The sequence below is a fragment of the Populus euphratica genome, unplaced genomic scaffold (assembly GCF_000495115.2).
Source record: "Populus euphratica unplaced genomic scaffold, PopEup_1.0 scaffold2132.1, whole genome shotgun sequence".
NCBI lineage: Eukaryota > Viridiplantae > Streptophyta > Magnoliopsida > Malpighiales > Salicaceae > Populus > Populus euphratica.
This window is the reverse complement of record NW_011501967.1, coordinates 5,479-22,741: the sequence shown is the minus strand read 5'-3', so window position 1 is coordinate 22,741 and position 17,263 is coordinate 5,479. Positions and strand designations below refer to the sequence as shown.

Here is a 17,263-nt window from a genome sequence, read left to right as displayed (position 1 = left end):
TCTCTCTATTTTTTTATTATATATATATATATATATATATATATATATATATATATTAAAGAGACTATTTAATTCATTTTTCAAAATTAAAGGAGCTAATTTATAATTTACTCCCATGCATTATATAAAAGCCGAGCTCCGCGTCGGCAACTCACTTTGCTCTCGCGCCTCTCGGTGTAACTGGAGTCTAGTTACCCACCAAAATCCAAAACTCAAAAAAGCAACCCAAATCCCAAAGATCTCTCACTCAATTTAGCTAGGCCAAGAACTTTCTGTCGAGCCAAACGCGGCGTCGTTTCTGCACAATCAGGTAACTCTATTTTCTCTTTCGTCTCTTCCTCTTAGTTACGGCCTTCACTTAGGGTTTTGCGTTCAAGACCTTGAAATTTGGGTTTATTCGTCGTTCTTATTGCTTCATTATCTGTCAAGCCATTTGCGATCTGATTCAATGTTTGTAAATGAATGGAATGTGTATAGAATTGCGTGTAATATTTGCTCTCTTTTTTTACGTATTACTTTTCTAAATTTTGTGAATATGTTGGATTAGCAATATCATAATTGTTGTTTTATTATATTAATTATGATTGGAGGCTTGAATGCTTTAATTAAATCCTTGTCAATCGTGTTCAACTAAATGAATTCAAGGCTGAAACGAATTGCGTGGTTTCCTGGATTTTCTTAGAACATGATAATTAAAATGTGTTATGCTTGTATTATCGCAGCTTATACTGTAGCAGTACAAGTTGTAGAGTATGGGAGATAGTGAGACAGTAGTAACTGAACCATCTGCAGTTATGGATTATACAGCGGCTGGCTATACTTCTACTGGCTATGCTGATGCCATTTCAAATGTTGTTCCTGGTCCTGGCATTTACACTGCAGAGTGTACTGGGAATTTCACTGCTTCTTTTGTTGCAGCACAGGCAGCTCATACTGGAAATGCACAGGGTACAGATTCTACTTCTGTTGTGCTACATGGTCATGTAGAGGCAACGCATGGGACAGAGGCAGTTGTTGGAATGGACAGTACTACTAACAATGCAGCTGTGGCAGAAAATGCATCTATTGCGCCACCTCAAGCTTCTGGGTATGATTCGGCTGTAAATGGAAACATTGGTACTGAAGCTGGAGTTGTGGTATCAGTTGAGAATGGAAATGCTGGAGAGGTTGTGGGTGGAGCTGATGCTGTGCAACAGTTCGTGGATCGTTCTGGTATGTCTTCTCTGCCATGCTTGTTATATGTATATGTGTTAGTTGAGATTATAATATAGCCTTTTAAAGAATATAGTAAGAGCTTGTGATGTTGACCTTGCTATACAAGAATGGGAGGGGTTTATCATTTCTCCAAATGTATTAATGGAATTTACCTGACTCTGAAAACTTTTAACTAGGTAGAGCTTCCTTTGTTTTCCATTTCTTGAATGATCTCACAAAGGACTAGTAAATTTCCTTGTGCACAGCTGATAATAGGATGCATGCTACAGCCGTCTGATGCAAAGTAAGAGCAAGGTTTTTACAATTTCATGTGACACTTTTTGGTCCCTGCATCTTTTGAATCCCAGTGATACACTAAAGTATTATCTTTTCTTTTTCAAGTGACTCTTAGGCATTTCAACTTTTTTTCCTTTTCTTTTCAAGGCATTAGGTGGTTTACATGATGATTTTGTTCTTATGCATGAAACATAGTGGAGCTTTGTAGCAAATGCTTCACATATTCTTCAATCTGAATCTAAATGGAATAGTGAAATGATTGATGAGCACAGCAGGCTGTTCACTCAAATCCGGTTGAAAAGTTGATATAAAATGCAATCCTTGAAAAGCTTATGCCAAATGTGTAGGAGTCCTTCGATCCTTGTTCCAATAATAACTTTGATGAATAATTTTCTTGAACTCATATTGTTGACTTCCTTGCTTTCCCTTTTAGGGTCGAATGGAGAGTCTGTTTCCTTGTGAAATGAATGTTTCCATGTTATTGACGTTCTCTATTATTTCCTCTTTTTTCCTCCAAAACTGTATGCAGATGATTCTGCTCAGCAGTTATGAGGTGTTACCTAATGCTTTCTCCCTTTTTTTTAGTGCCAGAAATGTCAGCTGAAGAAGACCGGCTGTGGAGCATTGTGAAGGCTAATTCTTTGGATTTTGATGCATGGACTGCCTTGATAGATGAGACGGAGAAGGTGGCTGGGGTATGAAATATCTGACACATGATGAACTGCTGGTTTCTGTTCTCATATTTTTGCCAGCAAACATATTTTTTCTCGTGAAAATTAAAGATATTTTGAATTTCCTGAATTTCAGAAAATGGAGTAAATTTGTTTTGTTTGATCTTCCATAAGTTGGATGAAAAGCAGATTACCTTCAAGACATCTTTTGAGCTGGTCCCAGCTGTACTCAAATGATTAAACTGTCAATTAATCTGTAAGAAATTAGGATTTGACAATTAAATAATAGAGGAAAATGAATTACTATGCTATACCAATTATCAATTGAAGCTAATTCTTATTCTTTCTAAACTTACTTTGTTTTATATGTATGTAGCTGCAATCTGAGTGTTTGTTCTAGTGGGGCTAATGTGTTCACCTGTACATTATGCAGGACAAGATATTGAAAATTCAAAAAGTGTATGATGCTTTTTTGGGTGAATTTCCTTTGTGTTATGGATATTGGAAGAAGTATGCAGATCATGAAGCACGCCTTGGTTTTATGGACAAATTTGTGGAGGTCTATGAACAGGCTGTTCTCGGGGTCACGTACTCGGTGGACATTTGGTTGCACTATTGCATGTCTGCCATATCCATGTATGGAGATCCAGAGACCATTAGAAGGTAATAGCTGTACATACATCTGTTCTGTTATCAGCCCATGTTGGAATCACGATCATTTGGTTTCCTGTGTCACAAGGATTTGGTGATTTTTGTTGCTCTCTAACATTATTTCAGTGCGCCTGCAACAGTGATTTCTCACATAATGGCGAAAGGTTTGATGGGAATGCTTTAGAAATACATTTCTCGTGTGCAAACCTTTTGACTTTAGGCTGCTGGATGAGTAGCTGTTTGATTCTTTTTTAGTATGCCAACTCTATTTTTTCTGGCCTCATTATACCCCATCTCTCCTTCCTCCTTTCAAGGGCGCCATCATAGTAATGTAGTTAATTATGAATTATGGCTGTCTTAAACTGAGACTCTGAGGTGCATCAATATGCAAAATGCTGCTGGGAAGATCTCATCAAATAAAGGCTAAGATGGCCTCATTCTGTGCCGGATTTCAGATATAGAATGGTTTTATCAGGAAGGTAAATGCAGCATTTGGAAGTGTCGTGCTGTTAGGAGTGAATTGTTCCTTCTCCTTCAGCAATATTCTCGGGTGTCCAATTTATGGAAGTGTCTGCATTGATTGTGCTGTGCCCATATTTATATCTTAACCATATGATTCTCTTTTTCTGCGAATCAGGCTTTTTGAGCGAGGATTAGCTTATGTTGGAACAGATTATCTGTCTTACCCCCTTTGGGACAAGTACATCGAATATGAAGAGGTGCATGCAGAGTGGGGCCGTGTTGCCATGATTTATACACGGATATTAGAGATTCCTAACAGAAAGCTGGATGATTATTTCAATAGGTAATTTCTGTTCTAGCATTTGCATATTATTGGCTAACTTCATGTATTGAGTTGATGATTTGTGTTATATAATTATGAAATCTTTGTATTCCATAATATCATTTTTTACATGTTGAAATGTGTTTGTAGCTGGTTTAGTTATTTTGTATTTGTTTGAGGAGACAACTCTTTGTTTTCTTATGCATAAATTTTGGTTCAGGTGCCATTTTTACTCTGTATTTTGTGATAATAATAGTCTTCAGATTAGGATCCATTAGTTAAGGTTCTTACTTTTATTTTTTGATCTGCACACTATCAAAGCTTGTGTGCATTAGATTCAATGTTGTCCCATGTTTTGAATGTGACAATTAGTTGGTTTTGGCTGAAGACTAAGTTTTGTAACACTTGACTTTTTTGTTGACTTAATGGTTCTTGTCCCCCCCTCGTGAACTTCATTTTGAATTGAGTGATGTCCCTACTTTGGTATTGCAAGCAGTTTCTCGTGTGTATGAACACCTTTCCCATTTCGACCATAAAGGTCTTTCACTAGAAAGTAGATTCGTGTTGGTTTTTTCTTTAAACTACCACTGTATTTTACTGGGAAAGCAGGTGGTTGTCAACTCTAGGGCATTGCCATGACTTGTACCTACCCTGATGTACTCATATGAGACATATATGGATGCCTCATATAGGCTTGGGTGCTTGGGTTGATCCTTCAAATATGGGAAACATAGAAAAAATGTATATATCCATTTCTGGTGTGGATGTTATCCTACTCCTATATTTGAGTATGAGTAACATGCCTTCTTGATCTGTGTCCAAGTTAGTATTTACTTCCCTAACAAGTTGTTGGGGTTCTAGAAAAATGTTTGCATGTATGCTTCTAGTAAAGTCCAGGTTTTCATGTGTAGCATGTTGCGTGTTTTGGCATATTTATTACTTCACTCTTTGCACTTTTACAAGGGTTGTCCATCTGAAAGGTATCTGGCATGGCAGGCTACAATGCCATCTGAAACAAACATCGGATCTTTGCCAAATTTGATTTTACTGGATCTTTTTACCATGTCTTCCCAAAAAGTCTGCTGATTGATTAGCTTTGACTTAGATGTGTTAGTATCTCAGTTGCTCTACAAAGTTCTTGTCCTTTACAATGGTTACTACGTGTTTCTAGATGCTGTTAAGTTCAAATACTTGTTTTATATTTGTTGGTGATCTTCTAGCTTGGATCTAGATTCCATACTGCAAGTTATCTACTCTTTTTTTTTGCATGGATTTCACCTTTCTGTTCTTTGACAAGGTTTTTTCTTATCAAAGAAAAAAAGGGCAAGGAGAAGTGTTTTGCTTAAATATGATTGTTTAGTGCAGATACATGGCACAAGCATTAAGAAAAAAGCGAATAAGAAGTGTAGTTTTACATATGTTCTTTTTGTTGGCCTTCAGATTTAAGGCTTTTGCTGCAAGTCGACCTTTATCAGAATTAAGGACCGTTGAGGAAGCAGCTGCTGCTGCTGCTGCAGCACGTACACTTCTGGAGGATGGTGGCCAAGCAGACGAGGGAGAGGTCCATCCTGATGCAGCTGAACTGCCTTCTAAACCTGTAAGTTCTGGCTTAGGAGAAGCAGAGGAGTTGGAGAAGTATATCGCCGTTAGAGAAGAGATATATAAGAAAGCTAAAGAGTTTGATTCTAAGATCTCTGACTTTGAAAATGCTATTAGGAGGCCCTACTTTCATGTGCGGCCCCTTAATGTCGCAGAGCTTGAAAATTGGCATAACTATTTGGATATGATAGAAAGAGAGGATGACTTCAATAAGGTATTTGGGTTTGTTTAAGTTCTTCATTGATCTTTTTGGTTTTTAGTTTTTAGCTGTACCTTGTTATACATTGGCTTACAGTTAAGTAATATCTGCTGCGTCATATGCTTTATTGGCTAAACCATTGGATGAAGCAACATTTTTAACGGGAAATTGAACTGAGACTAAAGCATGGGCCTCGATTTGGTTTCTATGAGGCTAAGTATTTCAAACCCTCGTTTGTCAGTAGACTAGTAGACTAGGTTCCTGTACGTGTTAAAGTTTTATTCTTCTTAAAATTCATATGTTATGCATGCAGGTATCTTCTTGCCTTCCTATACATCTTCTGTCTGGCAAGGAGGGTCCCTCCTTTCGTATTTGAGGGGCCTTTCTGTTCCCCAATGGAGTATTTCTTATGCATATCTCCTTTGTGCTTTGTTTCTTTCCTTTTGTTAATATGGTGATGGATTCAATTGTACCTTCTAGATTGTGATGGCATGTTTTCTTGAGTCAGGTGGTCAAGCTATATGAAAGATGCATAATAGCATGTGCCAATTATACCGAATATTGGATACGCTATGTCTTGTGCATGGAAGCCTGTGGGAATATGGATCTTGCAAATAATGCTCTCGCTCGTGCAACTCAAGTATTTGTCAAGGTGTGAAGTTTCTGAGGCTTGTTCTATTGCTCTGTATTATCTTTTGTATTTAGTTATTGCATGTCATGGTAAACTTTTGGTAATTGCTGTGGATTTAATTCTGCTTTTATGTTTTTTATACAAACCAAAATGTTGCCACGTGCTTGTTGTCTAATGCATTAATTAAAATGAAGCTGCATGGCTGCATGTTAGCAGCGCTGTTTGCCTTGTCTCTTACTTTATCTACTTTCATCATCATGCCTGGACTTTATGAACTGAATATTTAACAGAGACAACCAGAGATTCACCTTTTTGCGGCGCGCTTCAAAGAGCAAAATGGGGATATACCTGGTGCTCGAGCTGCATACCGAGTTGTGCATGCTGAAATTGCCCCTGGTCTTCTTGAAGCAATCACTAAGCATGCAAACATGGAGCATCGGTTGGTAAGATAGCTGCAGCAAGTTTTTAGCACTTCTCAATTGTGATTGAGATGCCACATGGTTTGACTTATTTCTTCTATTACTCAGGGGAATCTTGAAGATGCCTTCTCCTTGTATGAACAGGCTATAGCCATTGAAAAGGGAAAAGAGCATTCACAAGTGCTGCCTGTATTGTATGCACAATATGCCCGGTTCATATATTTGGTAGGTCTATGTGTGCTGTGCATATTTGTGGGGCTTTTTTTTTTTTTATTTTTCCTTTTAGTCTTTGAATTCTAATGGCTGTGTATAACTTCAGATATGATTTCCTGGTATACCGGTTTTTCTCTTCTTGTTACCATTTATTCTAAATGCCTGATGTATTAGGCCAGTGTTCTTGATATTTTCATCCTTTCTGCAATGTTTTTTGGTTAATCCTTATTAATGCAGGCATCAAAAAATGTAGAGAAAGCCAGAGAGGTTCTAGTCGAAGCACTTGAGAATGCCCAATTTTCAAAGCCACTTCTCGAGGTTTCTGCTCTCCCTCTCTCTCTGTAGTTGAGCATGGAAACACTATCTTTGATGAAGCTATAACTCCCACAATGCTCTCCTGTTACTAATATTCTGTTTGTTACATTTGTACACAGGCCCTGATACATCTCGAGACATTCCTGCCACCGCCGAAACGAATCGATTATATTGATTCGTTGGTTGATAACTTCATTTTGACCAGCTCGGACAGTGTCAATGCTGCCAGTGCTTGTGAGAGGGAAGAGCTGTCTTGCATTTTCTTGGAGGTAATCAAATTTTGGCCTACAGTTAACCTTACTGTTAACAGTTATATGAATTTACGCTGCCGTGTACAACTCTCTCTCTCCCTCCCTCTCTCTCTCTCCATTCATATGGGTTGTACTATGTTAGAAGTTCAAAAGATTTACTATTCCATTGAAGAGTATGTTAAGAATTGCTTTGTGGTGTGTGTCGAGGAGGCATAAGTAGACTCTGGAATCTAGTTTGGTTTACATTTTATCAAATTACAGACTTCCTTCTGCTACACAATCTGGAATACTGTTCGAAGTTTATTAGTGTATTACAGGGCATACTCTAGTTCAGTCACTGCACAATGAATATATGTTAATATGATATTGATTTTGGACATTTTGCTGGCAATGGTTATCCTTAAGAGGTGCTGAGTTTCTTGACTGAGGATTCTTGTGTTGGAATGGGCTGAGCCTAGTTTTCTCATCACATTTCCTTGTGTTTTCGTTGGTTTTTCCCCCTTCAGTTTTTAGGTGTCGTTGGAGATGCTCAATCTATAAAGAAGGCTGCTGATCGGCATGCCAAGTTCTTCTTACCCCACAGTAGCAAGTCAGAATTGAAAAAGCGCCATGCAGAGGATTACCTTTCTTCAGATAGGGAAAAAATAGTGAAACCCTATTCTGATGCCACCTTGTCTGCACAGTCTCTGATGGGGGCATATGCAAGTGCACAAAATCAATGGACAGCTGGTTATGGCTTACAGCCTCAAGCCTGGCCACCAGCCACACAAGTACAGACGCAACAGTGGACTCCCGGCTATAATCAACAAGTAGGTTACCGTTTTACTTAAGGACACTAGTAATTTGATAATGAATGAAGCCGCATGCTTGTCTTCAGCCATCATCAAGTGTCTTGCAAGCAATATTATGGTTTACCTCATGAAATTGATATTCCAAATTTTATTCTTTTATGTAATTAGGCTGCATATGGTGGTTATGGAGGCAGCTATACTAGTCCTCAAGTTCCTACATCAGTTGCACAAGGGGCTGCTTATGGTGCCTATCCTCCTACCTATCCTGCCCAGGTAAAAAAAAAAAAAGGAAAAAGAAAGAGAGGGGGGGCTCACTTGTCTATACACTACTGGAATGAAAATACCACTTTTCCTTCTTCTTGACATCTTACTTCCTGTTTCTATAACTGATGGTGTTTTTATGATTCGAGCAGGCTTTCCCACAACAGAGTTACGTGCAGCCAGCAGCAGCAGCAGCAGCAGCAGCATTGACTCCAGCGCAGCAGCCAGCCTCTGTTCCACAACCTTACTATGGGAGTTACTACTGATCTGGCAGGAATTATCCTGCGTGTATCCTTCTCTTCCTTTGTGCCCATCTCTTTGCTGAATCTACTCGTAACATTGGATTTTTTTTTTTTTGGAACAAGGGGCAGCATGGTGTGGTGTAGGCAAAAATGCACACAAGGGAGAGGAAGATGAGGAAGTAATCTCTGTAGGTAGCGGTTGTACTTCGGTGAACGATAAAAATCTTTTACCCTTATCCCTCCCCGTGTTCATAACATTTGTCTTGCACACGTACAAGAACGTAAATATGCTCGGAAAATGGTTAATTCCTTTAGTTAGGTGGACGCAAATCCTCGCGATTTTGGTGGTTCGCGCAACTAAACTCCTGTTGATGGTGGTTGTGCCTGCTGTGAGTGTCTCGGAGTATTTTCAGTGTAGATCAGTGTGCGGGTCGTGTTATATCTCTCTCTTTTTTTAATATGTAAGAAGAAATGTGTAGGCAAATTAAAACAAATTATAAAAGCTAACTGAGTGAATTTGTCAGGCTACTTGTTACGTGGATTATGAGAATTGAGGTCATCTTAATTATGATTCTTAACGAAAATGAAGAGAATTTATTAAAAAAATATATTATTTTAATTCGTCCTCAACAAGCCTGATTGTTAATGGCAGTGTACACCTTTCGGAACTTGGCTGTGATGCGCATAAAATATTGCTTTAAACATCTCTAAAGTAAAGAGGGAGCTCTCGCAGCTGCTCACCCCCTTCCGCGCTGTCCTCTTTATTAAAGAAAATACTAATTTAAGAACCCTCTTTGAGAGCAATAATTTAATAGAGGTTGGTTTGAAACCCCACGGCTTTCGCCTCTACTGCTTCGCGCAGGAGGGGGAGTTCTTTTCTTTTCTTCGTCACCGGAGGGGTGGGCGCCTCGGATGCGCACGCTTGAAAAAAAGAAGAAAAAAGGTCGTTTTCTGCTCTGCATGGCTTCTTGCCTTGGCTAGAGGAAGTTAGCCCCCTAGTCCTGTGGATGCAAGGATTGTCTGCTCTGCTCCCACTTTGGGGGTCCGGCCGCCGCCACCTCTAGTTCCTCTGTTGCAAGAAAATGCTGTGAATAGCTTTTTCCCTGACAGTCACAGATTCACTTGTAGATAATCGGATGGAGCAAAACCAACGAAGCTACTCCGCCGTCGTGACGGTTATGAGCGTACAGCCATGATTTAGTATATATATCATCATCCTCGCTCTCTCTCTCTCGTTTCTATCTTACGAAAGTCTGTGACCACTCACTATTTGTTGCAAACAAGATACATCATAATCACAAACCGTAACTAAATCTCAGTGTCTCTCTCCCACGCTCTTGTTTTGGAGCAAAAGCGAGTTGCTGTTTAACAAGGGTAATTTACTGGTTAATAAAAATGGCGAGTGCATATCCATCTGTAAACGCAGTTCAGGTACGATTCCATATTTGTTGTTTGAACCTTTATCTCTGGTAGGTTGGCGAGTGTTGATTTTTGTTTGCTAGGTTGGTTCCTACTTTGTATGGCAGTACTATCCGGTTCTCCAACAACATCGAGATCTCGTACATCAATTCTATGCGGGTAGCAGTAACATGACTCGTATCGATGCTGGTTCTACTGAATCTGCCAACACAATGCTGGTACTCCTCCTTCTTCCATGCGGATTGTTTTGATTCTTGCATGTATGCCTAAAATCCGCCGGAGAAGGTTTCTGCCCAATACAATCGGGGTTGAAATGGGAATCCAAGAAGAATTATTTATTCTGTTAGGAAAATTCTTGACAGTCAGTTATTTCGTAATTTTCCCTTCTTGTGGAATTTACTCACCTTCTTTTTGCTTCTCCTTTGTTTCTCTCCAGCAAATCCATGCACTTGTCATGTCTCTAAACCTCACTGCAATTGAAATCAAGACCATCAATTCTCTCGATTCATGGAATGGAGGTGTTATGGTGGTGGTGTCTGGGTCTGTCAAGACCATCAACTTTTTTATGCCTTCTTAATATAGAAAGCTAGGGTTACATGATACATCAACTCCATAAGAGATGTGAAAGATCAAGATGATAAACTTTGCACATATGTAGTAAAATTTAAATCAGAAGAAGACAAAGTATGTACAAGTGAGCACGGGTTGGTATTTGCATAAAATATTACCGGAATAGAGTTATTTTTATTTTCATGTTTTCCCCTGCAGTATCGTTACTGTCAACTTATTTTAGTTGGAACGTGAAAAGTGGAGTAATTTTTAATATGTATTTTTTTTTCTGATGGTGGATGTGTGATAGTTACAGGTTTCTAAGGGGCAGTTTTCATCATCAGTTGCCACTCAGCCACCTGTTAACAAGACTGCCCCTACTACTTCTGATTGGAATCACATGCCAACACCCACTGCTTAGCAGCCAGAATCAGTGTTGTCATCTGCACCAGAATCTGGAATGGAGGTTACAGAGGATAGCTAGGTACTAGATGAAGGTCAAACTCTTGATTCTATCTTAAAAACTTTATCTTAATACATGACTTCCAACACTCTAGTGATATTTTTCTCCCTTGGCTGGACTTTTGAGTGATCTTGCTTAATTTATTCATTCTACCTTACTTTTGAATGAAACTCTTGATTTATGCTTTGGGAGGAGTTGATGTCTTACTCTTTTTTAATTGCCCACATGATCCTTGCTGTCAGGAAAATATTTGTGCAATGGCTAAACTTTAAACATAAACGATTTTATTGGCAGCAGCAGCACTAGTTGGGTGACTTGACCTATGTGCATAATGTTTTTTTTATGGCTTCTCTCTCTCTCTCTCTCTCTCTCTCGCTCTCTTCCTTAATGATATTCATATATGCAAGTTGCATTCTAAATGTTTGAAACTTGGGAGAACATATTGCTGTTTGAAAATTATGTAACTGGAAAACATGAAGTTGATTCTTGATCATCCTCTCATACAGTTGAACTAAAATCTTTCTATGTGAGAAACTTGCCCTCTGATATTACTGCTGAAGAAATTGAGGAGTTTAAACACTTTGTGAGAGTCAAAACTGAAGGTGTATTTGTTAGGAACCGCAAGGTGAACTTTTTTTGCTTCTCTTCCCTCTTCATATTGGCATGTAACCTTGACTTTGGCTGAAATAGCAATTGATTCATGCAGGATGTTTTTGGTGTTTGCTATGCTTTTGTTGAGTTTGAAGATCTTCTGAGTGTTCAAAATGCAATCAAGGTTTGAATTTGATATCATGAAAAGATTGTTTTCTTTTATCCTATTAACTTGCCAACTAATCAATGCCCGTTGTTGATACATGCTTTTCTTTGCTTGTTCATATCCTTTAGCGTCCATATGCATGAACTTTCTTATTCACTAGATTTAACTTCTTTAGTTTTGCTTTGTTTAAATCTCATTTGATTTTCTTTTGTCGTGCAAAGATTTGGTTAGAGGCTATCAATTAAAGCTATGATTTTTATGTTTTGCTATTAATATGTGCAAAACTTGAACTGTCAGATATGGGGAACCTTCTAAAATTGACGATAGAAATTTAAATCCATGTCTATATTTTGGAAAACATGAACATCTTTATTCAATAGTATTTATTGCATTCTTCATGATGCAAACAGTGGGCATAAACCATTCTTCATGATGCAAACAGTGGGCATGTTTATGCCTAGAGGTTTCTACATTTTCTAGTGCTGTTTTTTGCTTGCAGTATTTCTTCAGATCAACTTTTTTATTTATATTTTCATGGTTTTTGAATGTAGGCATCTCCAATACAGCTGGCTGGAAGGCCAGTCTACATTGAGGAGCGAAGATCAAGCAGCAGCATTGCTTCTCAAGGTGGAAGTATGTTCATACATTTCTCCTCTATTTATTTAGATGTAATTGTTTGGTGGAAAAGTCCTTTTCTATTATGATGTTAAAATCAAATAATACCATGAGATCAATTAAGTTAACTGTAGACATGGATGGCATGCCAATAGTTCATGTTCACATGTACCATCTGTGATACTGTTGCATGCATCCTGGACAGTCTTACAAGTTCTAAACTCAAGGAACTGTCATGCGGTTTGTGCCAGCATAATCTGTGGGGAGAAACACAGCTATATTACAAACTGAATAGAGGTATCATGTACAGTCAGGTCAATAAGTTACGGTCCTAGGTTTTCAAAGATAGTATATGCACTCACTTAATTGAGGAACAGGCACAGGCATCCACATGCATGTATAGTGCATACAAACTTTTTTTCATCAAATGATTCTGAAGCTAAAAATTGAACAAAAGCATTATATTGCTCAGAACAGTAACTCAAGGATGGTTATGGGCAGGAGTCAAAGAGGATGGGTGGAGTGAGTGATGGTAGCGCCATCTTATCTGGTTGATAATCTTTTCATTTTAAGCAGTGGCAGTTTTGATAGAATTGATGCCACAAAAAGGTGTTTGTTTGTGGTGATTGTGATGTTATCCATTATAGATGCACAATAACCTTAATGACCGAGGTGGTGGTTGCTATGTTTGCTCATGCGCCTGTGATAGGACTTAGATTTTCCATGTTGCTTTTGGTAAGTAATATTACTGTCATCAAATGCCACATCCTTGTGTTTTTTGTTGTGCGCATAGTGCAGCCAATGCTTTAAACCCTTGTATTACTGAAGTAGCATTGTAAAACAGATTTGTATATTTTGTGCTGTGTGCAGGAGGAAGGGGAAGAGGTAGAGGTTAACAAACAGATGCCCCATGGGGGCGTTTTGGTGCCTGCAGTTAGGCCAGGGGAGGCAATCAAGATGGTGGTGGTGACTACAGCAGAGCAAGAGGCGGTGATGCTTTACAATAGGGCAAAAGGTTATCAGGGAATGATAGTATGGAAAGGAAGAATCACTCTCTGCTTGAATTAGATCGGAAGGTGGTGGTTATACAGGATTTTTGAGTTGCTGATCCCTGATCGAATATTTCCCTCGATTGTGCACTACTTCTGAAGTGTGTCATCTCCACGTAAATGGAGTTTCTACGCGTGATTTTTCTGATGCTATAGATACGCCTCGAATGGTTTTTACCATGCATTTCGAGTGTGTAAATTTTGATTCAAGCCCGACATGGTGGTGTGTGGATTTGATGTGCTAATTTTATGGGTTAGAAGAGTAATTTTCTCTTAATGAAAAATGAACGCTTTCCTCTATCCTCCCTGAAGGTCTCTCTATGTCTGCGGAATATTTGTCATTACGGTTTGTTTTATCACTGAAAATCCCTGTGCTGTTCTGGTCAATCACAAATCAGAATTAGACTAGAAGAACTGAAACGAGACTTGCCTGATACAACAGTTGAGCATGGTTCCTTAGAAACAAAGAGTTGCCAGGATTTTCCTGCACTGATCTGATAGGTCCCAGTCAAAACTGTTGATATTTTGCAATAGAATCTCTTTCACAAGTATTTGTTATTGAATAATTGAATGTCTTTCTCTGCGTAATTATTCCATAGTTTATATACATGAATGACTAACAGACTCTTCTAAAAATAATAGCACAATTACATGGAATTAGGACTCTAGCAACTGATTCCTACTAAATAGCTAGCATTTATTCAAACCACAAAACAGATTAGATTCCTTCTTCCCGGATACTCTAGATACCATAGTGAATAGTGTTGCAATACGACATAAGGTGACGGCTCTATTTTTTTTGTTTTTTTATAAAAAGAATAAGTTTTTTTTTTTAATGGGAAGAATAAAGATTTTTATTGGAGTCGCCATTTAATAATTTGAGGGAACTAAAAATCTAAAATAAAACACTGGTCTCAGAAATTCAGGTACTGGGTTAGTTATGATTAAGGGAAGGTAGACACCACCCTTAAAACATCCTTTCAGAGAAAGTTTACCTTTACTTGTGTGTTTTTTATTTGATTCAAATGCTATTATATTTTGAGCTTATTTGCTTCAAATGCTATTATATTTTGAGCTTATTTGCAAAAAAACTTAAGATGGTTAATGACACGACTAAAAGATTGATATCTTCTCCCAAGTGTAGGAGTGTCGAAGTGATAAATAATCCAACAAGACCAGGGTCGAACCACAAGGAGGTTAATTGTACAAATTATAAACAACAATTATAAACAACAACAATAGTAACAACAATAACAATAATAATAGTAATAACAACAACAACAATAATAATAACAACAACAACAACAACAACAATAATAATAATAATAATAATAATAATAATAATAATAATAGAAGAAGAAAAAGAAGAAGTTGATGAGAACTTTGAGATGGAAGATTAACGTAAGGATTAAACAATGATAATAACAAATGTCAAGGTTAGAGGATCCACTAATGGTATGCCAAACAAGTATAGTATAAACTCTTATTATTTAATTGGAAACCACACACAAAGGAGGTTCCAATCTGATTATAGATTGTTAACATGATTACATTAGTCATCTTATTCGATTAATGCTAATACTTGTAAATCTCGTCAAGCATTCATGATTATAACTTATGTTAACAACAAATCAAGTTCCTTTCATAGCTCACGTGTCGGTTATACCATACAGTATGGGCTATGAAAGTGCCAAGCATTTGTTGTACCAATTGTTATACAATATAAATCAAGATTAGTCATTTAACAAGCAAAGTATTAAAGAGTGAACAAGATAACAAATACAAAACATGTTAGTATCAAACATTCAAGATAACAAATATATCAATAACTCCTTAACTAAAATATGTTTTATAATAATATATCTAATAATATAAGATACCTTTAATTTATAATAAATGTTCATTTTAAATGCAGGCCTATCACATAAATGAAAAGATTGATTGATGACTTTAGGAACTTAAATTGTAAGGGCAAAGAGATGACTAAAATTAGAAAAGAGATGTCGATGCAATCCAAACCAGAACACTGTTCGGTAATTGAGTCATATCTAGAGCTATAGATCTCATATTTAGGTCTACTTTATATGGCTGGAAAGGTAAGACATAGGTCTACAACTTTCATATGGAGCCCAAGATCTAAAAAGGCCATTTTCAAGTCCAAATTATTGCAACAACAAAGAAGCCCGAAGCTGTCCTCCAGCCCGAGTGCTGTTCTGTATTTTGGCCATATCTGGAGTTCTAGAAGTCCAAATGAGCTAAATTTGTTACACAAGAAAGCTGAGACAATTGTCTACAACTTTTATGTTTTCGAGTGGCTCCAATTTTGACGTTATCAATGATGTTTTGGGCAGACAAGAGAAGATAAAGATTGTCACCAAGTCAAGAGTTGGCTACCCACTCATCAATTAGTCATCAAATCAATAGCTCCCAATTTTGGCCTATAAAAGGAGGCATTTGCCATGCATTTAGGCATCTTGGTTTCGAGATCAAGATCATGCTCTTCCTGTCTCTCTTTGTATTTTTTGAATTGCCTTTGCTGTGCATTCATTAATATCAAATTTATGCCTTTCATTTCCTTTCATTTACTTAGTTAAGTTTTAACTTATTTATGTTCATATTTTGTTTATATATTTTTCTTTCTTTCATGAATGCTTGACGAGATTTACAAGTATTAGCATTAATCGAATAAGATGACTAATGTAATCATGTTAACAATCTATAATCAGATTGGAACCTCCTTTGTGTGTGGTTTTCAATTGAATAATAAAAGTTTATACTATACTTGTTTGACATACCATTAGTGGAACCTCTAACCTTGACGTTTGTTATTATCATCGTTTAATCCTTACATTAATATTCCATCTCCAAGTTCTCATCTTCTTCTTCTTCTGTTTTTTTTTTTTATTATTATTATTGTTATTGTTATTATTGTTATTGTTATTACTATTATTATTATTGTTGTTGTTGTTATTATTGTTGTTGTATTATTGTTATTATAATTTGTACAATTAACCTCCCTATGGTTCGACCCTGGTTTTGCCGGGTTATTTATTACTTCGACACTCCTACACTTGGGAGAAGACATCAATCTTTTAGTCGTGTCAAATTTTTGGCGCCGTTGCCGGGGAGGTAAGTTCTTGTATAAATTATAGTAGTTATTTTATTTTATTTTTTTCACTTTTCTTGTATATAACTTTGTTTCTTTTCTCTTGTTTCTTCTTCTTTTATTTTCTTCTTTCTTTTATTCTATTCCTACACCTGCATGAGAGTGCGGTCACGTACATCAAGTGGTAGACTTTGTAGGATATCCTCATCATTTTCAGAAAATATGGCCGAAGAAGATAATCAATTACTTCATAACGAGAATAATGAGAATAACCATGCTAGAACACTTAGAGACCACATGAATCCCACAAGAACAAGTGCACCATCATGCATAGTTTTTCCTCCCGATGCATCTCGTTTTAATTTTAAGCCAGGCATTATTCAACTTTTACCTTCTTTTCATGGCTTAGAATTGGAAAATCCATACCTGCATTTAAGGGAATTTGAGGAGGTCTGCAACACATATAATAATTTAAATTGTAGCATGAACACCATCAGATTAAAGCTTTTTCCTTTTTCATTAAAAGATAAAGCTAAAACATGGCTACAAAATTTGAGACCAGGATCCATTCGTGCTTGGGATGAAATGCAACAATAATTTTTAAAGAAGTTTTTCCCATCTCAGAGAACAAACTCTTTCAAAAGACAAATCACCATTTTCACTCAAAAACTAGGAGAAACATTTTACCAATGTTGGGATAGGTATCGAGACTTGCTTAGTGCTTGCCCTCATCATGGTTTTGAAACATGGAGATTGGTTTCACATTTCTATGAAGGGTTAACACCTA

At 37.3% G+C, this 17,263-nt stretch overlaps 1 protein-coding gene and 1 pseudogene across 3 annotated transcripts; both read left to right on the top strand.

Annotated features, from left to right (window-relative positions):
* Positions 1-135: 135 nt before the first annotated feature.
* LOC105118677 (pre-mRNA-processing factor 39-like) lies at positions 136-9,041 on the top strand. Of its 3 annotated transcripts, none has more exons than XM_011016669.1 (14): positions 136-310; positions 723-1,212; positions 2,077-2,186; positions 2,596-2,825; positions 3,451-3,618; positions 5,038-5,410; positions 5,904-6,047; positions 6,317-6,469; positions 6,554-6,670; positions 6,896-6,976; positions 7,093-7,242; positions 7,731-8,030; positions 8,184-8,288; positions 8,429-9,041. In XM_011016669.1, the coding sequence occupies exons 2-14, from the start codon at positions 753-755 to the stop codon at positions 8,540-8,542; spliced, it is 2,505 nt and encodes an 834-aa protein (XP_011014971.1). In that variant the 5' UTR covers positions 136-310; positions 723-752; the 3' UTR covers positions 8,543-9,041. The 3 variants fall into 3 exon arrangements, with proteins under 3 accessions (XP_011014971.1, XP_011014970.1, XP_011014972.1); XM_011016668.1 differs by having other exon boundaries at positions 7,731-8,033; XM_011016670.1 differs by lacking the exons at positions 136-310; positions 723-1,212; positions 2,077-2,186; positions 2,596-2,825 and adding an exon at positions 3,000-3,292 and having other exon boundaries at positions 7,731-8,033.
* Positions 9,042-9,139: 98 nt separating this feature from the next.
* On the top strand, positions 9,140-13,671 carry LOC105118678 (uncharacterized; annotated as a pseudogene).
* The last annotated feature ends 3,592 nt before the right edge of the window (positions 13,672-17,263 follow it).